Here is a 24,168-nt window from a genome sequence, read left to right on the forward strand (position 1 = left end):
AATAAACGTTGCAGTATTTGGCAGTGTGTGGGTTAATGATACCTGACTGATATTGTCAATTATCCAAGTAATGCCCTCTGCTGTATGTCACTCAAAACTATAGTGTCCAAGGCTGAGTGCACCATAAGATGTATTTACAACACTTCAGTGCAACACAGTTTTCATTCTGTATCTCTGCTTTCTCCCATTCTGTTATCTCACGGTCAGCCTGACTAATGCTGTCCTGTCTTCTTTTCTGATCCTCCTGACTGTTTTCATCTGCTGCCCTTGATCATTTTTGTTACTTTTTTTCTGACTACCTTGTCTGGTGTGCCTTCTTCACCTCCAACCTCCTCCTTTCCCCTTCTTGTAAGCTACGTCTTTTGTCCAGTTGTCTAATGAGACCCCACAGAAATGCGAGTTTTTCTCTTGGCTTTCTCACCCCTTTTATCCATAGTGTGACGATTGGGGAGAGATGGGCAAAGGCTGCCAGCCTAGTCAAATAGAATTTAATATATAATTCTGGCATTTGTAAATAAATGTAAAATACAGGCATGTTTTCTTGAATGTGAAAGAACACTGTGAAATGTGGAACTGCAAAATATGTGATAACATTGCACTTTACTGACCCAGTGAAGCATGTTGTGACTCTCATGTTAGAATTCTGCTCCAGTGCTTCTTGATAAAGGTTTCATGCCCATTGTTTTAAGGCTAAAGTTTATGACCAGAATTTACATGTGGATGGTGCTTTACTGCTCTGGTTTCTGTTAGAATATGCATGTGACATGTCTTCTATTGTAAGTTTCTGAGCAGGTGTTAGGTTTTCCCAGGCAAACTGCATTATTTAGCAATCTAAGTGTCAACATGATGTAATTTGGGAGGGACCCAGCAGACATGTTGGTTCGTAATGTTTAAATACTATTTCTCACAAGAGACTTTGAACATTTTGATCTGGATATCTAACTCGACACTCTGCCTAAGCTCACATGTACGTTTTTAGCACTGTGATTTCTTGTAGGAATATTTAAAGCTAATAAAGATTAATTGGGTATTTTTCTTTGAAATCAGACCTGTCCTACTTTATTATTTTAAGTTTGTGTGATTTCTGAACTCTTAGATATCTCTGTGGTGTAGTAGTTTTGTCTTGTTTTAATTATTTATATTATTAAATATTTTTAAAACCTTCTGCCTGTGGCTGGTTTATGTAGAGATAGATTATGCTTTAGAGTACATTATATATTATAGAGTTTACTGTCTGAGTCCTTCCAATAAGCCTAGACTGAATAGTCACATTACCATTGGATAATATTGCACAGTAATAATTGGACACTTTTGAGGGCCTTTTTAGTAGCTGATATTATTAGCTGGGTGGTGGCAGTAATTACTACCGTACAGTCTGGGTAAAGGGGCACAGCTGGAGAATCTGTGTCAGCCTTTCCCAGGAGTGTCTGTGAAGTTGAATAAATACTTATCTCAGTGTGTGTGTGTTGTGTCAGCTACTTGGCAGGGACACAAAGCACTGGTTGGGCAGAGAGGGTACTGGAGGTTCTAGCTTGCTCAGCTAGGCTGAGACCTGGACCCTATAACTGCGCCAGTGGGGAATCTTATTGGGGACGTGATGAGGAAAGGAGCAACTAGCCCCAGACTGACTTTGATCTCTGTGTCCACTTAAGGGAAATTGTACTTTGCTGTGTGTATTAGATATCCTTTTCTCTTCTAGGAGATGACCTCCCTGGTGTTAGTGGTGAGGATTGCGGCTCCTTCATTGCTGGGCCAGGGCACGGTTGTCGCACATAGCTCTGAATAATCTGTCTTTGACCATTTGTGTGTGTGTGTGTGTGTGTGTGTGTGTGTGTGTGTGTGTGTGTGTGTGTGTGTGTATATATACATAAAATTATTTCTTTCCTTCCACCAGTGTTTGGTATAGTGGGGAGTGGAGTTTAGCTGCCTTCCAAGCAGTTGGCCAGAGTTTTAATTCCCAGAAAATGTGTGGGGGGGGGGGGCACATGTAGGGGCATAGTTGTAAAGCTGTGAGCTACTGTGTGATCTTAAATTACTTTATATTGCTCCCAGGTTGCCCCTGGAAAGGGATGGTGTCAGGTGGGTCCACCTGGTTAACAAATGTATATTATTGTTATTGGCTGTGTTCATTGGACTGCTAGTAAAATCTCAAAAGGCATTCAGAGGTTGTGGATTTGAGTCCCACCAGATTCACTTTAATGATGGCAGTTGGTGCAGCAGGTTAAGGCGGTGAGCTGTAGTTCTGTAGTACATGGTTTGATTCCCCCAACCCTCATTTGCCCACTATGTGGTCATGAACAATTAATTTAACCATACAGTGTGTGGGGACAGCTGGATACTTGGGCTGAATTAGCTCAGATTTAATTACCGCCCCTAGACTAGCATAATCACTGTTGGCTAACTGGGTGGCATGATGTTCTGTGATGATTTAAACACTTGGTTTTTTGTTAGTCTTATTTTTATTTTATTTATTTAACATTTGTTAACCGGGAAAGTCCAACTTGGAATGAAGCCAATTTTCATCGGAGGCCTGGGGAGAAACTCTCCAGATGTAGGTCTCTATGACATTAGAGGAAACCAAAGTACGGGTAAGAATGTGAGGCAAGATGGACTACATACATCGAACGTTATGGTGAGTACATAAATTCTTGTTTTCAGCTCAATTAGTTTTAAGGGCAGATATTTGAACAGTGATGTACATTCTGCAAGAGGCTAGAAGACCAGGCTTATGGAAATTGCACCTGGACAGTGAAGTGCATCTACAAGTGGTGCACTGCCTGTGGTATCTCGCTCAGTAACTAATTGAAACTGTTTACTAGTACACTTCCCTACACCTACACTCAAGACCACATTTTTTCAGCTATATTAAGATGCTTGCTAGTGGTAGGGTTGGGAGGGTGGCCTAATGTTTAAGGTGTTTGCCTTACAAACACAAGATGCAGGGTTAGTCTCCCAAGTGATAATTGGCTAGGCTTAAAATGGCTCACCAGGGCAGTTAGCCTAATACTTATCTATGAAACTAAGATGATACATTACTGTTAAGAGCTTTGTCAATCACTTCCATGACTGTGTTCAGAGTCCAGCTGTGACTTACCATAGCAGTAAATGTTCAAGTTAAGGAATCGCTGCTGCCGTGAACTTTATACACAAATGGATCAGCCAAAACACACATCACCGAGACCAATGACACAGTTGCCCGACATACCTACTGGTCCCTCTATTCATCTGCGACATGTAATGGAAATGTGTTTTCATGCATCACTAGCTAAGATGTGGTCTTTAAATGCCAGGTCAGTTAAGAACCACTCCATTATTATACGGGATCTGCTTCATGTCACTGATATGGCATTTATTACCAAACATGGCTCAACACTGAATGTGGGACTATCCTTGTCACAATTGAGCCCCCTGGGTTTTCAACTTTGCAGTATTTTAGACTAGGAAGTCTGGAGGTGGGTTGTCATCTTTCACCATTCCTCTACTGCGGTATCCAATTCCTTTGAATACATCACAGCAGTGGGAGCAAACCGTTAAGTACCTTCTTACCTACCAACTACCACGCAGTTAAAAAAAAAAATAAAAACATTTGCTCATTTACAGTACCTTGGTGGAAAAAACACCAAACATATATTGTGCGCCTCCCCAGTAAAGTCTCTTCCTATTAAAAAAAGAAAAAAATGGAAGCAACTGCACAGAAGTGATGTGCAAGGTTTTTTTTCAAGTAAATGGATATACACATACATAAAACACTGCTGAGGTGTCCCACAACTACGTTTGTGTATTACAAAGGTAAGAATGTTACCTTTTAAATATCATCACTTTACAAAAGCTATATTATATATAAATAAAAAGTGTACACACCCCTGTTAAAATGCCAGGTTTTTGTGATATAAAAAAATGAGACCACAATAAATCATTTCAAAACTTTTCTCACCTTTAATGTGATCTATGACCTGTACAATTCAATTGAAAAACAAACAAATCTGTTAGGTGAAAAAAATATAAAAAATAAAAAATGTACAATAAGCTGGTTGCATAAGTGTGCACACCCTTAAACTAACACTTTGTTAAAGCACCTTTTGATTTAATTACAGCATTCAGTCTTATTGGGTACACACCTGCCATCAATTAAAGGGACTCTGATTAACCCCAAATAAAGTTCAGCTGTCCTAGTAGGATTTTCCTGACATTTACTCAGTTGCTTGCTACAGCAAAAGCTATGGTTTGCAGAGAGCTTACAAAGCATCAAAGGGATCTCATTGTTGAAAGGTATCAGTCAGGAGAAGGGTACAAAAAAAATTTCCCCAGCATTGGATATACCATGGAACACAGTGAAGACAGTCATCAAAAAGTGGAGAAAATATGGGGCAACAGTGTCTTTGCAAAAAACTGGACATCCCTCCAAAATTGATGAAAAGACCAGACGAAAACTGGTCAGGGAGGCTGCCAAGAGACCAACAGCAACACTGAAGGAGCTGCAAGAATTTCTGGCAAGTACTAGTTGTGTACTACATGTGACAACAATCTCTCACATTCTCCATATGTCTGGCCTATGGGGTAGGGTTGCAAGACCAAAGCCTTTTCTTACACAGAAAAACATCCAGGCCCAGCTAAAATTTGCAAAACAATACATCAAGTCTCCCAAAAGCATGTGAGAAAATGTATTATGGTCTGATGAGACCAAGGCTGAACCTTTTGGCTACAATTCCAAAAGGTACATTTGGTACAAAAACAACAATTTGCATCACCAAAAGAACACCATCCCCCACGGTGAAGCTTGGTGGTGGCAGCATGTTTTGAGGTTGCTTTTCTTCAGCTGGAACTGGGGCTTTAGTCAAGGTGGAGGGAATTATGAACAGTTCCAAATACCAGTAACTTTTGGCCCAAAACCTTCGGACATCGCTAGAAAGCTGAAGATGAAGAGGAATTTCACCTTTCAATACGACAATGACCCCATGCATACGTCCAAATCAACAAAAGAATGGCTTCACCAGAAGAAAATTAAAGTTTTGGAATGGCCCAGCCAGAGCCCAGACCTAAACTGAATAGAAAAAATGTGGGGTGACCTGAAGAGGGCTGTGCACAAGAGGTGCCCTCACAATCTGACAGATTTATAGCACGTTTTCAAGGAAGAGTGGGCAAATACTGTGAAGTCAAGATGTGCCATGCTGACAGACTCCTACCCAAGAAGACTGAATGTTGTAATTAAATCAAAAGGTGCTTCAAAGTATTAGTTTAAGGGTGTGCACACTTATGCAACCAGCTTATTGTACGTTTTTTTATTTTTTATATTTTTTCCCCTAACAATGTTTTTCAATTGAATTGCACAGGTTATAGTCACATTAAAGGTGGGAAAAGTTTTGAAATTATTTATTGTGGTCTCACTTTTTATATCACAAAAACCCAGCATTTTAACAGGGGTGTGTACACTTTTTACATCCAATGTATATATAATGGTCAGGTGTTGGTAAGGAAGACTTGCCTATGGCTGTCCTTGTCTGACTGTTTGGTCTTTTTTCTCATGACAAAAATCATTCCGGCTGTGGGTAAATACTACATTATACACACACAAATAAAATATATTACTTTACTAGACAAGTAGTAATAACATCTTGGGTACCATTGGTCTAAGCTGTAAACTAACAGACTGCACACATAGGATATAGTACTCCATTCACATATGTACTTCACTTGCTATTCAACACATAAAACATTCAACAAACATTTTGTGAGTAGCAGACAGCACTGAGAACCCTATAGATACAGCAATGGGTGTCTGATTCTTCTGATGAAAATAATGAGGTAAGATGAATTTTTTTACAATGTTTTTAACCCTATGCTTCAGATCTTCAATGCTGCAAGTCACTACTGACTCTACTTCAGATGTAAACCTATGCATTTTCCTGTCCGAGAGGAAACAGACATCTCAGTAGTGTTATTCTTGCAGCCACAGGAATTTGTTTTTATACCCTACAAATTTCCCATCCCCAAGTCCAACATCCAATGATACAAGGCCATTAGGATGGAGAACATCTGTTGGTATGCCCCAGTGTTTATAAGTTTAGCTTGTATATCCTCACCATTATCACTGGGACCATCTCCCTATACTTAAATCCCTTCCTATCTTCTGGGATACATAAGCCAGTAAATACCACTACATATCCTATCCCTCCAGTCATCTCCTCCTAAAAATAACATTATTGATCTTGCAAGCATCATTAGGAAGAATAATCTGTATAACCGGAACATGACTAACACCACTACAAGACATTTCAACTATATCTGAAGAATATTCTTCACATCTGTGCCAAATGCACTTTTCCTCAGTTATGTAATTGATCACGAGTATGACCTTGCCCCTCCACAAATTATTTGGGTTAATGTCATCATAGAAATTATTAAATTCAAGGTAAACAAAGGATCACCACCAGACAGCATTAAGTAAAAACTGTGCAACTGCATCACCGACCCTATGGGAGATGCGTTTAATCAGCGCCTTGAAGGTGAACACCTTCCTTCATACTTGTGCAAGGCTGATATAATATCCACATTTATCCGGAATACTGAAAGATTAAAAAAAATACTGAGATAAAGATCAGCATCAGAAGTTAGCGTCAGGAAGTACTCAATGGGCTTAATATTACTTAAGCCAGGTTACTGCTCTTTACTATGATTTTACAGAGCCACCCAACTGTGTTAGTTCACATCACTGTGCTGCATAAACTCTTAAAATTCCCCAGTCCTTTAATATACCATTGCTTCAAAAATGACTATATGGTTAGACTTGGTTCATAACAATCAGAAACTATTTAAGTGTAAAAGAGAGAAGTAAAAGGAGGAGTCCTGGGGTTTCTTGTTGCTTCATCCAGGGTCTTAATTTTTTTATATTATTATTTATACAAATACAATGCCACGGTGGTACGGCGGTAGCGTTGTTACCTCGCAGCAAGGGGTTTTCCCGTTCGATTCTTGGCATGGCTTGGGAGTGCTTTCTGTGTGGAACCTACATGTCCTCCCCATGGTTGGGTAGCATTCGAAAGACATACGTGCGTAGATGGGCGTGCCTTCTGTGAGGGTTGGGTGTTGAGCTGGCACCTCGGCGTTTCGTAAAAATCTACTGCCAATCATTACCGGACTGGAGTTCCGCTGTGGTGACCCCTTTCCGGGAAAAAGCCAAAAGACAAACAACATTATTTATACAAATACAACTCTGATCTTTCAGGAGCATTGTTTCACACAAAATGTAAACAATAAAAGCATCTCCACAGCAGCGGCTATTGTCATACTACAAGATGCTCTACATTATACCATAGACTGAACTGAAAACAACCTAACCCTGAGCTATCACACAGTAAATGGAAAACAACTGCATTTATGGACAAACATCTGTAACAGTGCAAACACTTAACTAGTCCCAATATTAAAGATTCATTAATTCCGAAAGTAGGCAGGTCCTGTCACTTCTGCTCACTTCCCTTGCAAGGAAGACACTATAATGTGGGATCACCATATGGTTTCCTACAAGAAAGGAATATAGAAAGAATACAAAAAGATCCAAAGGAAAAAACAAAAAAACAAAAGCAAACCTTATAAAAATAATTGAAGGACTCCAACCTAACCTAGTATTTAGTCTTGAGACAACTAAAGGAGATCAGAACTACACGTACAAAGCATTAACAGATGAGTTTCTATGGACTAAGAAGGCAAAAGAACTACTTCAGGGAAGAATGTTTTCAGCAAATCTAACCTCTGATGATTAGTAGAACGGTAGTTAACAGGTGGTATAATCTTCCCAGTTTAAATACAATTTACATTTTACCACTTTTTAAGCTTCTTTTGAGCCACAGCAGTATGTGGATATGCATCAACCATTTATTAGTGACTAGTTTCATTTTAATATACATATAATGCATGCATAATTACTACACAAAGGCATTCAAGGATTCTAGCATCTCACAGCAAGATTTCATATTCAGGAGCTAGTTCAAGATGAGTCTTCAGTCAAGGAGTGCACATGCTAAGTATTGTTATTTCACTAGAGAGTGGTGCTACAATTTAAAAAGGTAAATAAAATATGCTTACTCTTTTGGTCATTGTAAATTGCTTTTGAGAGGCTAGATTCCAAGTCTTGCAGTTCAATCTCTTCTCTGTCTTTCTGAGCCTTCCAAAATTCCACAGCCACATGGTTTATCTGTTCTTCTCCTCTGGTGCTAAAACAAAAATTATTAACATCGGAGTGGAGACTATAATGGTGAAAATAGCATCACTGCAGTCAATAATAACTGTATGTATAAGTAAGACAGGAAAGACACAAATTATGTCTAAAAGTAAAGGCATTATCTACTACTAATCTGCTTTTGTTCCTCACTGACTGGACAGAACTCAAACCTAGAATCTAACTGGGCCTGAACTATACAAAGTCCAACTGGCTTTTAGTTCAGTTCTTTAGTTAACTACTTTGGACAGATAAATCATGAGGACTGCAGAGAGTACAGAAGGTGCCAATAGCTGTGAAAATACTCACATATGATGAGGCAGTAGTATCTTAAACCCATCCTGCACAAAAGTAACATCCCAAGTTAAGCAGGCATACATTCCTATAAATTACATTTAAAATACTATAATAATTTAAACAGTAAGACGTGGTTACATAATACTTCCCATGTAACGATACAAAATGCCAAGACAAGCAGGCACACACTCCTATAAATTATACTGCATAAACTATACTTAATATACTACAATAATTCAAACAATAAGAGGTGATGGAGTACTACTACTTTCGGCTGCTCCCGTTAGGGGTCGCCACAGCGGATCATCCGTTTCCATTTCTTCCTGTCCTCTGCATCCTGCTCTGTCACACCAACCACCTGCATGTCCTCTCTCACCACATCCATAAACCTTATTTTAAGCCTTCCTCTTTTCCTGATACCTGGCAGCTTCATCCTTAGCATCTTTTTCCCAATATACTCTGCATCCCTCCTCAGCACATGTCCAAACCAACGTACTCTTGCCTCTCTGGCTTTGTCTCTAAACCTTCCAACTTGGGCTGACCCTGTAATATACTTATTCCTAATCCTGTCCACCCTCATCACGCCCAGTGCAAATCTTATCTTTAACTCTGCCACGTCCAGCTCTCACTCCTGCCTTTTTGTCAGTGCCACTGTCTCCAACCCATATAACATAGCTGATCTCACTACCCTCTTGTAGACCTTCTCTTTCACTCTTACTGGTACTCGTCTGTCACAAATCACTCCTGACACTCTTCTCCACCCACTCCATCCTGCCTGTACTCTCTTCTTCACCTCTTCCACACTCACCATTACTCTGAACTGTTGATCCCAAGTATTTAAACTCATCCGCCTTTGCCACCTCTACTCCCTGCATCCTCACCATTCCTCCACCCTCCCTCTCATTCACACACACACACATTCTGTCTTAGTCCTGTTGACCTTCATTCCTCTTCTCTCTAGAACATATCTCTACCTCTCCAAGGTCTCCTCCACCTCTTCCCTACTCACTTCAAATCACAATGTCATCTGCAAATATCATAGTCCACGGGGACTCTGTCTGACATCATCTGTCAACCTGTCCATCATCATTGCAAAGAAGAAAGGGTTCAGAGCTGATCCTTGATGTAATCCCACCTCCACCTTAAATGCATCCGTCACTCCCACCGCTGTCACACTACCCTCGTACATATCCTGTACCATTCCTACATACTTCTCTGACACTCCCAACTTCCTCATACAATACCACAACTCCTCTATAGGCACCCTGTCATATGCTTTCTCTAAGTCAAAGACAAAATGCAACTCTTTCTGACCTTCTCTGTACTTCTCCATAAACAGTCTCAGAGCAAACATCGCATCTGTAGTGCTCTTTACTGGCATGAAACCATAATGCTGATCACTAATCACCAACTCCCCTCTTAACCTAGCTTCCACTACTCTTTCCCATAACTTCCTGCTGTGACTGACTAATTTAATCCCTCTGTAGTTACTACAGTTCTGCACATCACCCTTATTCTTAAGAATCAGTACCAAAACACTTTCTCCATTCCTCAGGCATCCTCTCACTTTCCAAGATTTTATTAAACAATCTAGTTTCACCTAAACACCTCCATGCTTCCACAGGTATGTCATCTGGACCAACAACCTTTCAATTCTTCATCCTCTTCATAGCTATCCTTACTTCCTCCTCGCTAATCCACTGCACTTCCTGATTCACTATCCGCACATCATCCAACCTTCTCTCCCTCTCATTTTCTTCATTCATCAGCCCCTCAAAGTACTCCTATCTGCTCAACACACTCTCCTCGCTTGTGAGTACATTTCCCTCATTATCCTTTATCACCCTTACCTGCTGCAGATCTTTACTATCTCTGTCCCTCTGTCTAGCCAAATTGGTACAGGTCCTTTTCTCCCTCCTTAGGGTCCAACCTTTCATACAACTCTTCACACACCTTATCCTTAGCCTTCGCCACCTCTCTCTTTGCCATGCACCTCATCTCCTTATACTCCTGTCTACTTTCTTCATCTCTCTGACAATCCCACTTCTTCTTTGCCACTCTCTTTCTCTTTAAACTCTCCTCAATCCACCAACAGGTCTCCTTGTCCTCCTTCCTCTTTCCAGATGTCACATCAAGCACCTTTCTAGCCATCTCCCTTACTAGCTCTGCTGTAGTTACCCAGCTATTCTGCAACTCTTCACAGCCACTCGGTGCCTGTCAACTCTTCCCTGAACTCCACTTTACAATTACCCTTTTTCAATTTCTACCATTTGATCCTTGGTGTTGCCCCTCACACTCCTCCTCTTCTTCTTGATTACCAGTGTCATCCTACAAACCACCATCCTATGCTGCCTAACTACACTTTCCCCTGCCACCACTTTACAGTCTTCAATCTCCTTCAGACTGGCCCTTCTACATAAGATATAATCCACCTGTGTGCATCTTCCTCCACTCTTGTATGTCACCCTATGCTCCTCCCTCTTGTTAAAATACGTATCCACCATAGCCGTGTCCATCCTTTTCACAAAATCCACTACCATCTGACCTTCTGCATTCCTCTGCTTAACACCATACCTACCCATCACTTCTTCATCCCCTCTGTTCTTCACCAACATGCCCATTGAAATCTGCTCCAATCACCACTCTCTCACCCTTGGGTACAATCACCACTTCATCCAACTCACTCCAAATTTTTTCTTTCTCATCCATCACACACCAAACTTGTGGAGCATATGCACTAACATTCATCATTACACCATCAATTTCCAGCTTCATAAACACCACTCTATCAGACACTCTTTTCACCTCCAAAACACTTAGCATACTATTCCTTCAGGATAACCCCTACACCATTTCTCCTCCCAAACACACAGGTGAAGTACAGTTGTGTAAAATCTTACCATAACAGTAAATGTTATTCTTTGACTGCTGCAGTATTCATAACCCATGGGATCTCCTGCCAAGGACAGCCCCTACATCTAGTCAGTATACCAAAGCCTTTAATTCTTTCCATCATCGTACGTCAAGACGCATATTCTCCGCATCAGAGTAAGGCATAAAGGTGGTGTATAAATGCTTCAGACTCAGAACTGAAATGCCCCAGGAGAACAAGAGCCACTCCAGTAGAAAGGAGAACATGCACAGCCAGGGGAAAAAGAAGATAAGGTGAAAGGTTAAGACCCCTCGGCTGGACAGATGTTCCCAACAAAAAAAAGGAAATGTGGACAGGAAGGAGGGACTGAATACTGCATCAGTGAAGAGAAGTACAACTACAGTTGCAATAAGATTTTACACAACTGTACTATGTCTTTCCATATCACTGTTGCAGTATTCATAACAGATGGGAGAGTACAAAAGTTACTGTGAGGAATGGGAGGAGGTAGGCAAGGAGTAACCCTCCACAAACTCAAGAACAGCCTTGGCAAAACCTGCCCTGGCTTTGGAAATGACATCTAATTTGTAATGTTTAGCAAAAGTGTGCAGAGAAGACAAAGTAGCTTCAAGGATGGATCTGGTGTCCAAACCCTTGAAGAAAGCCCCAGATGAGGCTGCTGCCCTACAAGAAAGGGTTTGAACAAAGGCAAAAATCAGTTCCCATGAAAGGAATAACAAAAGGAAATGGCTTTGAAAATCCAAGAGGAGATGGTGTATGTAGAAACTGCCAAACTCAATGTCCTGGCAAGAAAAGAAACAAAAGTTACTTACATTTAATATATAGTCTTTGTGTTATCTAGATAATGTTCAAGCTGTCTGAGAAGCTCCAAGGTATGTAAAAGCTTCTCACTAACAAACTGCAGAGAAGGGAAAGGGGATGAAGCTGGAAATACTGACTAAGGGACAACTCGCGGACTATCCTGGGCATAAAAGAAGGAAGGATTACAACACTGGGGCATCCTGTCCCTATGAAAAATCAAAAAGAAGAAACCACCATCAACGCTTGGAGTTCAGAAACTCTTCTTGGTGGAGCGAAGGGCAACCAATAAAACAGTCTTCCAGGTGCAATATTGCACAGAAGCAGTAGCAGGTTAAAAGACAGTATGAGTCAATTTCTCAAGAAGAAAAAAAAATAAGGTCCCAAGGAGGAGGGATGGACTTTCTTGGAAGCCTGATGTGGAGGATGCCTTTCAGGAACTGTTTAACCACAAAGTGAGAGGCCAATGGAAAAAAGGGAGGGAAAGAGATCCACTTGAAGTATAAACCACAGATGAACTATGTTCAGCAATATCTCCCCATGTAGCATCCATTTGTGTGTGTGTGCCTGGACTTGCTCAGAGAGTCTGCCACCAGGTTTTGTCCTGACGAAATGTAAATTACCTGCAGAGAAACCTGTATTTGGACTGCTAGTTCCCAGGTCTGAAGGGCTAGTCTGCAAGGAAGATAGGACCTTGTGCCTCCCTGCTTCCTGACCAGATGACTGTGGTGTTGTCTGTATAGATCCTTAGATGGCCTGGACACAAAAGGAAGTGGAAGGCCTGGAGAGCAAAGACAAGGGCATGCATCTCTTTGATCCAGTCACTTATGAGGGTGCCAAACACCCTGAACCTTCATATTGCCTGAAGCAGCCCACCACCCCTGAAGTGTCCGTAAAGAGCTCCTGAGATGGAATAGAAGGATGGAAAGGGACACCTTGACTGAGAAATATGTGATGAATCCACCACTGAAGCTCGAGTTTTACACAAGGAAGTAAGGGAATCAGAAACTCCAGTGGGTGAAAAAGCTGAAGCCACACCGACTGCAAGTACCACTGAAATTGTTTATGATACACTTTCAGGTTTATTACAAGCATTTTATATATATATATATATATATATATATATATATATATATATATATATATATATATATATACACACACATATATATATATATATATATATATATATATATATATATATATATATATATATACACACACACACACATATACACATATACATATATATATATATATATATACACACACACACACATATATATATATATATATATATATATATATATATATATGCACGCACACACATATATATATACACACACACAAACACACACATTATATATATATATATATACATACATATAAATGAAAAATTTAATCTAGACTGTCTCTAATGGATAATGTATAACACACAAATGTGTAGCGGTCTCACTTGTACGTCTTGTGATCATCTGTGAGCATTCCTCCCCGGGCCTCTGCTGAAAATGTATATATATCCAGTCAGACTATCCCAGTCAACAAATGTAAAATAAATAAACTTCCACATGTGAAGCTTGGCAACAGGGATCATGGGGATGGTTGAGGTCATGAATTCCAGAGCCCTGAAAACTTCCCTGCTAGGCATGAGAGACAGAGGAAGTAAGGACTGGAAGTAGGCTGTTAGAGACAGAATGGTGGAAGAAGGCAGACATTTTAGCACTGGTGTAGTTTGAGGACTACATCCCAGAAAAATGAAATCCTGAGAAGGGAATGAGACAGACTTCTGGAGATGGATGGTGAAACCCAGACTGTGCAACAGGAGCCTGGTAAACTGCAGATCTGCAGGAGCCTGGAAGGAGATGGAGCCTGAAGGATCAGATCATCCAAATAAGGAAATATTGTACACCTTGAAACCTGCAGAAAGCTATGACTGGGAGCCAGACAATTGAATACTCATAGTTCTGTGGAAAGACCAAAGAGCAAGGGGTGGAGCTAGGAACTAAATATTCCACGTAAGGGATAAAATGCTGGAAAGGCTCACCCAGACTCTGCCACAGCTTGCTGTGAGGGAAAGTTAGTTTTCTTTTGATTTCTTGTACTTTCTTTTACTTTATTGCCTTTTTCAATTTTGTATAATGTGATTTGTTTTCTTTACACTGCGTTTTTCTTGTATTCTGCTTTTAATTGCATATTAAAACTTAAAGAAAGACCACAGCTGTCTCTCTTGTGAGTCGGTCGGATTTTTTTTCTCATTAATTTGACCATATATCTCCATCCCTCTTTCCTTCATTGGCTGATGCGAGTAAGCACGAAACTATCATTTCTGTGAAATCACTCCCCTTCAACTATTGGAATTTATTGGCCATCCCACTGTATTCCATAGTACCAGAATACAGAAGTGCCCACAATCTATCTTGCTCTTTTAAAAATAGTGGCTCTCCACTTAGATATGAACGTGGGTAACTTAAGTTTTAGCGGTCTAACTGCTTAATGTACACCGCAGTGTTTAGGATAAACCGTTTCTTCATCTTACCTTTAAATATCTATTGCTAGACCACCTGCTATTGGAGAGCCCACATTCTGCCTCTCAGTAGTCATCTTGGAATTAGTGCTTCTGTTTTCTCCTGGTGAGAGGAGGAGTACAGGCACATTACTTCGTGGAGACTGCTGATCACCATAAAGCCTAATAACTGCTTTGTTGGTGACAGCTTGGAATCTGTGCTTATATTCTGGTCCTGGTGAGAGAAGGAGCAGGGTGCATTGATTCCTGACCGTTTCTGGTTGGAGAGTGAGTGTCTATGCTTAACGCTCTTGATTAGTCTGGTTGCTATTCAAGGCATCTACCAGGAAAAGGCTAGAAGCCTACACACGCTTGCATCATATGGGACAAGACTGTGATCACTAAACAGCCTGTGGCCTGCTTCTCATCTTGGGATTGATGCTAACATTTTGCTTCTGGTGAGGAGAAGCAAAGGAGCACTGTATCCCAACAGAGTGAAGTTGTGGTGAGACCAGCACTAGTAGTAGCCAGGCGGTAGCCATTCATGCGACTTCCCTCTTTTCATCATTCGTGACAAGCTAATTCTTTGTTTTCAGTAAGTACTGCTTGATTTGTTTCTAACTTAAAAATATCCAGCTAAATACTTCATCCTTACATTTTCAGGGTCTACATATTCTCCCCTTAAGGGTTTGGCAGTGCTCTGTATAGGCTCAGACACCTTGAGTGAAATTTTTCCTATAAAGCACAACTGAAATTTCTCCAACACCTAGTTGCACACAGGACAACTAGTTTGCAGTGACAAGCACAGTACCCATAGTTGCAAACCGGAAACTCCTGACAGTGATTGATATTCTCACTCCAACTGTCTAATTAATAAAAAAGGGTCTGTTGCCATGAATATGAACTTTCCTACTGTCTCCATTACCGGCTTGGTGGATATGGGCATCCTGAGGCAATGTAGAAATTGCCTCATGTTTACTGACAGCCAGTTAATTCTCAAACTGATATAGTATGCGAGCGATTATCTACACAATGTCACTGGAGACAAAGCTCTCACATAAAAGGACTCCTAATGTCAATAAGATTGTCGGTAGTACACACGCTGCACCCATCACTCTCAATTCAAAGCAGACATATTGACCTACATATGCTGAGGCACTTAACTGTAACCTTCCTAAACCACAAAGGCCTCCTAGATGAAGTACACAACAGATACCCTCAGCCACCCCAACTGCACTCTTTCAAAACACCCATATCAACACACAGAGCTACATAATGCAATCCGCCACACAATCCAACATTATAGTAATTGGAGACTCCATCTTGAGGCACATTAATGTTCCTCTCACCAGGCTGAATAAGGAGAAAGTCATGATTGGTTGCTTATCAGGGGCTAAGATCCATCACATTACGCAGACACTCACGTCACTGGATCACAATTATCAATATGACTCAGTCATAGTCCATGTGGGAGTAAATGACCCGAGATGTACCTCCCTAAACTATATGAAGAGAGACATCATGGAGCATTCGGAATATGTGTCGCAGGCTGGTATGAGCCTAGAATTGAGCAGGATTTTACCTTCTCCAAGGATAATGCTACAACATGAACAAAAGATGATTGACTTTAATAATTGGCTTAGTTTCTGTTGTCATTCTAAGGGGGGTGCAATGATGTGATCAATTAAAGATGCTCATTCAAGTCCTGGTTTAAAGAGACTTCCTAATTTAACAATCCATTACAATCCATTTTTTCTCCACAGTGTTCAACAAATCATACCAACCCAATTTGTTATTCCTGGGTCTCATAATTTTATTAATAATAGTAAAACTAAAATATGCATTTTTATGTGATAGGGTATGCTTACAAAGGGCATTAGTTTTTTTGTGGTGTTTTATCTCACTAAGATGTTCTGATATCCTGAATTTCAAAGGTCTGGAAGTTTGTCCTATGTAGAAAGCTGAGCAGCTACAATTAGCCACGTAAACCACCCAATCGGAAGTACAACTGGCAAAAAAAATCTAATCTCAAAGACTTGAGGGGTGTTCCGACTGCTAAAGCTTCTGGTTTTCAATAGCCTGGAACAATGGACACAATGGCCACAAGGATGGCAACCAATTAGGGGCTCACCTGACAAAGTGGTTTGAATTTATTTAGTATTGGGAAACTGCCCATGTTTGAAATGGTTAAAAAATGCAGCAAGATTTTTGCCTTTACGAAATGAGAAAAGACATCAGTCTCCCAACAATTCACTCAGTCTGGTATCACGTGTCAAAATATTCCAATGTTGTTGAATATTCATTAATGCCTTAGTATTGCGTCCATAGGAGGTGATTAGTCTAGGTGGCCCCCCTCCTCTGTCAACCACGTTTTGTATGTATAACTTGACCCATTTTGTAACCTCTGTCCCTGAATCCAAATCTCTCAAATGTTTATAGGTGTTATTATCGGAACAAATGAGTTTCATTCTCATGAATTGAGATTTAGCCAAAGCCAACCACAAAGCATTCTTTGGCTATATCTGCAACCTCAAAGGCAGTACACAATTGTTTGCACAGCTCATTGTAAATGGAGCCACCTATGCTGAGCCAGAAGACATAGCAAACCTCCTGGCTGATCACTTCAGCTCCAACTTTACCCCTTTCTCCCCCTCAACCTTCCCTCAGGAAATATCATCAAATACAAGTCCCCTTAATATCAATAGTGAACAGGTCCTTAATGCTCTCTCTAAGACCAAGAACACTACATCAATGGGCTCAGACAATATGCCAGGATGCCTTCTAAATATCATGAAACATTACCTATCAAGTCCTCTGGAATTACTATTTAACTGTAGCCTCCAAACAGGTTTCATGCCTCATAAATAGAGAAAGGCAACAGTCATCCCTCTGCACAAAGGTGGGCCATCTACAGACCCTGGAAACTACAGACCCACAAGTCTCACTAGTCTCATATGTAAAGCCAAGGAAAGAATTATCATGGAGATGATAAACAGTGATGTTGTAAACCTCCAGACACTGGACCCAACCCAGTTTGGTTGTGTCAAGGGCAGGTCATGCCTACTCAACCTGGTGGACTTCTTTGAGAAGGTCACCAAAGGAATGGATGAGGGCAAAATTGTTCACACTGCCTACCTTGACCTGGCCAAGGCATCTGACACAATCCCCCACTTAGGCATTGCTGAGAAACTTAACAGGTTAGGTACAAACCCATATGTCACCCAGTGCTTAGCCAACTGGCTCAAATACAGGACCCAGGAAGTTAGAATTGGGATGTCCACCTCTATAAAGAGGCCAGTCACAATTGAAGTCCCCCAGGCATCAGTCCGTGCACTGATGATTTTTAGCATTTACTTCTCAGAAGTCAAATCCAATGTCAGTGGTCTCTGGATGACTACATTTGCAGATGATTGCAAATTATTAGCAGTCATTGAATCTCACACTGACACAAATGTTCTCCAGGAGGGGATGGCACAGACGAACAACTGATGCCAGAGCCATGGACTAAAACTAAATGCCAAGAAATGCATAACAGTATCCTTTGGCAAGTCATCCACTCCTGGTAACCATCATATTGACTACAACACCCCTCAGAATTGACCCAGTAGTCCGGGACTTAGGGAGACACAGACAGTAATCTAGCCTTTGACCATCACATGTCGACAATACTGAGGAAATCATTCTATGTTGCACTTATAAACAAAGGTATGGCATCTAGGTCCAAGAAAGTCATTGTTCCATGGTACCTGGTATTCATCAGACCTGGGGACATTCTATTTGTTGGATATGCCTAGTTAGGTACATACCAAAGGGGGGCATTATACTCCATGACAGGTCTGATGAATACCGAAGGCAGTCTAAGACTCCACCCTGATGGATCTCCTGCATATCCACAAAACAAACAGCATCAGAATTATCTATTCTAAAGACTTAAACCTTGCCTGTGATATAAGCAGGACCTGCAATACAGACAGGTATGCATCTCAGAGACTACCCCTTCTGGAACAGGTTTCCAATCGATTTGAAGCAATGTTCCTCCCTAACCCAATTCAAGAGAAACTTGGACAACTGGATGGGGAACTGGAAATTTATCTCTGGTTTGCCATTTATGTCTCTAATGGACACAGGCAGCTTGTAAATGGTTCATCTCCCAGGTCCCTGCTTGTAAATGTTTTGCCTCCCAAGCCCCTGCTCACACTCAAGGATACCAGAACTTGTCAGAGATTTGGGATGCATGGCTAAGCACCTATGAACCACACCCCCCCCACCAACACATTATGCTAAAGTCTCTGAAAGAACTCTAGTAATGCCTTTAGTTGATTGGGTGCCTCTGTAGCTAGCCTGCTTGTGCCCTCCCTTTACCCGTTTTTGTTTTATAAAGGTGTCTCTCTGTCTTCCAACCCTTATATTAATCTGACTTCCAAAGCCCCCCCATCTTTCATCGCTACTGATAGTTGTACAAGCTATTTATATACTCTTCCCACCCACTGTTTTCCACAGATCCATGATACTGACAGCCCAAACAGCAAACCAGTATTGCTCTTGAGCAAACCTCCTTTACTACATGTTGTCTTCCACTCATTTTCTGGGAGCTCAGCAAAGCTTGGAGGCTTAGCCTGCATCCCAGAATTGTATCCAGTGACATCCAAGCAAAGTCAAGTACCTTTGCTTGCTATACTGCACTTAAGTTATTTGAGGGATGGCTACTGTTTACTGCTTTTATGTGGCTTTTCACTGAATTGTTTGGAAAAAAAAAGCTCTTCTTCCCACTGTTACTGCTGTAATACTGTCTTGATATTGCCTTCAGCAAGGGATTTCCACTTGTGGGTCTCTTCTACAGTTTTTTTTAACATTATGAGGACTGCATTTATTCATCTTGTAGCAGGAAGTAATTGCCTGGTCTGAGTAGGAAAATCCACAAAATAATGTAGTAACTTTATTGACCAGAAAGCTCATAATTTAGTTTTCTGGGTCTTTTTTTCTGTGCTGCTATAAATTTTGCACATTTGTGAGGGTTTACAATGCCCTGTAAAGTAGCAAACACTTGGAAAACCAGCTGTAGAATGGTATAATCAGTAACGCAGTGACATTAACTCATATACCTTGTGAGCTAACAAGCTTACAGCATCTAGCTGCATCAAGTGACAATACCTACACCTACAGATTTAGTAGGATTCAGTACTGTGCAAACATTAAAGTTAGAATTTAGTACTGTTTATCGCAGTCTGCTCTAACAAAGTACCCTTATTAGTCTGCACCAGCAAAGCACCCTTAATAACCTTCTAACCCCAATACAACACTCCTTTGTAGCTCACAAATCAAAGGACTAGATAGTACAGATATGCAATTTTCTAACTTCTCTGTCGCCAGCTTTGTTGATTATAGGCATCCAAGACAATGTAGCATGTAAACTGATTACCACTTAATCCTTAAAGAAGCAGGCAGACTATGCCAGATGTGTACTTACACAATGACACTGGTGGCTACATTCTGACATACAAGTGCACATCGGGTTGTCAAACCACACACACACACACACACACACACACACACACACACACACACACACACACACACACACACACACACACACACACACCACCTCCTCTTCATGCAGCACACAATACATACAGATTACAATTTGCGGAGGCACATAAAAACTATATTCCTAAACAAAGATCACCTAGACCACCTGCTGTCAAAGCTATGCCTCAGCAAGACAAAGGCACTCAAAAACAACACTTAACATCACACATACTGTCACTCTCAGCGGAGCTCCTAACACTAAGCCACTAAAGCAATTGAAACTTCCCAGACTCTCATCACAGGGTACCCCACTGTAAGATATACTGAAGCCCCTCTAACCAGGCTGAACAAGGAAAAGACAGCTGTTAGTTGCATGTTTGGGGTCAGGATCCACTAAATCATGTATGTACTCAAGTCATTACACGACAGGTACCAGTAAGATACCACTGTAGTCCACGTATGTGTAAATGACCTGGAATGTACCTCCCTGGACTACAGAAACATTCTAAAGCTTTCAGACTGTGTCTCAGGCTGCTATCAGCCTAGCACTGAGCAGCACATTACCATCACCAAAGATGATATCACAAAATTAGCAAAAAATGACTGATTTCAACAACAGTCTGTCTTTCTGGTGTCACTCTAAGGGGAACCAATATCTGTCAGCTTTGGAGGACACAGTCAACAAAACACGATGCTTTGTTGGACACAGTCAAAACACGATGCTTTGTTAAAGATGATCTGCATCTTTCCCCTCTAGGCTTTCAAAAACTGGCTAAAACTTTATCTACCCCCATAGTGCCTTATTTGGGGCAAAGCCAAACTGACAAACCAACACACACAGCAAAATCAACTTAACTGAACCTCAAGGTGTTACTGCTCAATGCCAGGAGCCTAAATAAAAAACTACATTCCCTCTGAGCTCTCCTTGCACTTGAGAATATAGCCATCTGTGCAGTTACTGAGAAATGTCCTGGGATTCATTAATGCCTACACTAAGTGTATACCATTGAGTGAACAGACAACACAGGAATAACTCAACTTTTTCCTCCTAATCTTATTTTTCCTACTGATTTTTCTGCAGCCTTTAAAGCTGAGGGAGATTCATAAGGGTATCACAAAGTGTAGACTACATGTACATAGTGCAATGTTTCTTAGCGACTAGAAAGCACAAAAAAATGTGGCAGAGATGTTCTAGAATACAGACAGCGAACTCTTTGTGAATCATACGTTCACATTTATGGCTATCGACTATAATGCACCCTCAGTTAGGGGAGGTGATATTCGCAATCGTACAGAGAAGAAAGAGATCAATTGGATCATGAGGCTAAGGGCAGATAAGGGTAGAGGGCTAAATGAACATGCGTCCATTAAACCCATTCTTAAAGCTAGACGCAAGATAGCTAGATAGTTCCATCATTTATTTATATCTATACATTTGTTCTCTCTGCCAGATATAGTTTATTTATATATGGCCAAGTGCACTGAGCCTGTGTTAGTTGTTTTCTATTTATATAGTCATTATTTTTTATGTAATTGCCCACAATATGTATGGATTGTAGGGTCATGCTCGATCGTGACATTCAGTGTTTGTACAATTCCACATACCCTTATATATTTTGAACTGGTTGGTTAGCTGTTTGGTGCGCTTATTTACGAGTTAGAATCAGCTTATTTAATTTTGTGCATTTTGTATACACATTGTTGGTCATGATTTGGTCATGTCTTTGCTTTGTTCCAGTTAGTTAAATTCTGTATATGTTTGTTTGGTAGGTGAGTATGTGGTTATTCACCTATTGTTTTGATTAGGTACCATTACAAACCATCCTTGTGGCTATGTTATTTATTATTTTTTACTACCACTTTTATTCTCTTGGAACGCTCCACACCAGCAAAAATTTCTATGAAATCTTGCTGGTTAATAGACATATTATGTAGTTCGAGTCCAGTTAGTTGCGATGTGATTACATGTTGCGTATGTTTCATAATGATTAGAATAATGTTCAAAATGTTTTATTATTTTTACTTTTGTGGAGTGTTTCAAACCAGTTGAATATTTGATGAAATATAATATGTGGTTTGTGCTTAGTTGGTTCAGATACAAAAATTGTGTCGTGAAGCTAGGGTAGCACTTTATAATAGGCAATACATTTTTTTACATTTAATGTTATATATATATATATATATATATATATATATATATATATATATATATATATGTATATATATATATACACATATATACATATATGTCATATATCCATTAGGTGTTAATTTGAATTTAGATGGTGATTACATATATATATTTTTACAATCAGAACAGTTTTTTTGCGTCTTTATTAAATGGCAGCGTATTTTTATTGTATTAATTTGATGTTGTGTTTACATATATACAAAAAAAAATGTAGAGTTGCTCGTAATTACGATGCATCTTTGAACATCCAATTGAAATGCATTGTTTAATTCATCACGTGAGCGATTGATATATAAAAAGCTTAACTGAATGTATTTTTGAAACTTAACAGTCTGAAGAAGCATTTGCGAAAGCGCTTACCTGGGAGCATGACCAATAAACTAGTTTTATTTTAAACAGAGTTTTTCATCGCTTGCAGCAGTTATTCTTATACGTTTTTCATGCATATAGAAGTTTATACCTCTGTGCTCACCTTTAAGCCTTTCTGAATACTATTTCGATTTAAAACTTTGTGTACACTTACTGTAGGTGTTAATGAATCTTGCCCATGGTTTAAAGTGGCAGAGTGTATCCCAGCAGTGAAAGGTCTCAGTGCTTTCCACACTTTTAGACCAGTAGCTGCACAGACAAGAATTAAAGGTGAAGGTGTCTCAATATGAATCAATAAGCACACCTCTATATGGTGGTCAAACATGACGAAATTCAGGAGTTCTCCATGTGTAGATCACCACAGACAAAATCCAGTACCATATCCTAGTCAGCTACAGGTCACCCTCCATGTCGCAAGAAGCTCACAATACATACTTGGACCTAATTGACAAACTTAGCATCCAACTTAACACCCTAATCATGGGAGACTTTTATTACCCTTCTATAGGCTGGGAATCCTATATGGTTTCAAATCTACAGGTACAGAAATTTCTGGACTTTGTAAATGCAAATACCCTTGACCAAACTGTCAATACGCCCACTAGAGGCTCCCACATACTGGATCTCTTTTCACATATATGTGGGAATGCTGCACCCCTCCCAGTGTCTTGTCCTACCTAGTAAAATTCAACCATAAAGATGTTGCCTTCAAAATGAAAACTGACTCTGTATTTCCATTAAAACCAGTAACAGGAACTATTTTACGGCAATTACCTGTTAAGTGATGGTTTAATTAAAATTCAAATGCCCCTCCAAACACAGAGAACACAGCAGCCTATTCTGAATTGTTCTTTTTACAACCATGTCAGTGGCTGCATAGAGGCTGCTGTACCTACCAGAAATAAGCCCAGGACCAGAAATGAAACGAAAATAATCTGGCAGGAAGGGTAATTCCCATAAAGATAAAAAAACTCTCTCAAAGTAAATCAGCAACTAACAGGATTAATTAGGTCAAGCAAAGCCAACTTTGAGATTAAAATAGCCTCCCAGGTGAAAGATAACCATAAGGACTTCTACAGCTATGTCAGAAACCTCAGGGGCAGCAGAAAGTACTGTGCTGAACTGGTAGTTACTGCTGCAACCTTCACAGAACCTGGCTATACAGTGATCTGATCAGACAAATTCAGTTCCAATTTTATCCACTTCTTACCCCCAACCATCCCCCCAAAAATACTTTCAAACATAACTCTTCCAACTGTAACTAGGAAGCATGTACTGGCTGCTCTCACTAAAGCCCAAAACATGGCCTCAATGGGCCCTGACAACATCCAAGAATGCTTCCTCAATGCTTCCTGAATAGTCTAAAATATGACTAA

The 24,168-nt window shown here is 40.3% G+C and overlaps 1 protein-coding gene across 1 annotated transcript in view; it reads right to left on the reverse strand.

Moving 5' to 3' along the window:
• Positions 1 to 24,168, reverse strand: part of TOR2A (torsin family 2 member A) — a gene marked incomplete in the record, with an annotated part of 267,652 nt that overhangs the window by 78,776 nt on the left and 164,708 nt on the right. The window contains 1 exon segment of the mRNA XM_044058317.1: positions 8,083 to 8,210. Within this exon segment, the coding sequence (XP_043914252.1) occupies positions 8,083 to 8,210 (128 nt within the window).

This window comes from Protopterus annectens, chromosome 16.part0 (assembly GCF_019279795.1).
Source record: "Protopterus annectens isolate FY-2018-M chromosome 16.part0, PAN1.0, whole genome shotgun sequence".
Classification (NCBI taxonomy): Eukaryota; Metazoa; Chordata; order Ceratodontiformes; family Protopteridae; genus Protopterus; species Protopterus annectens.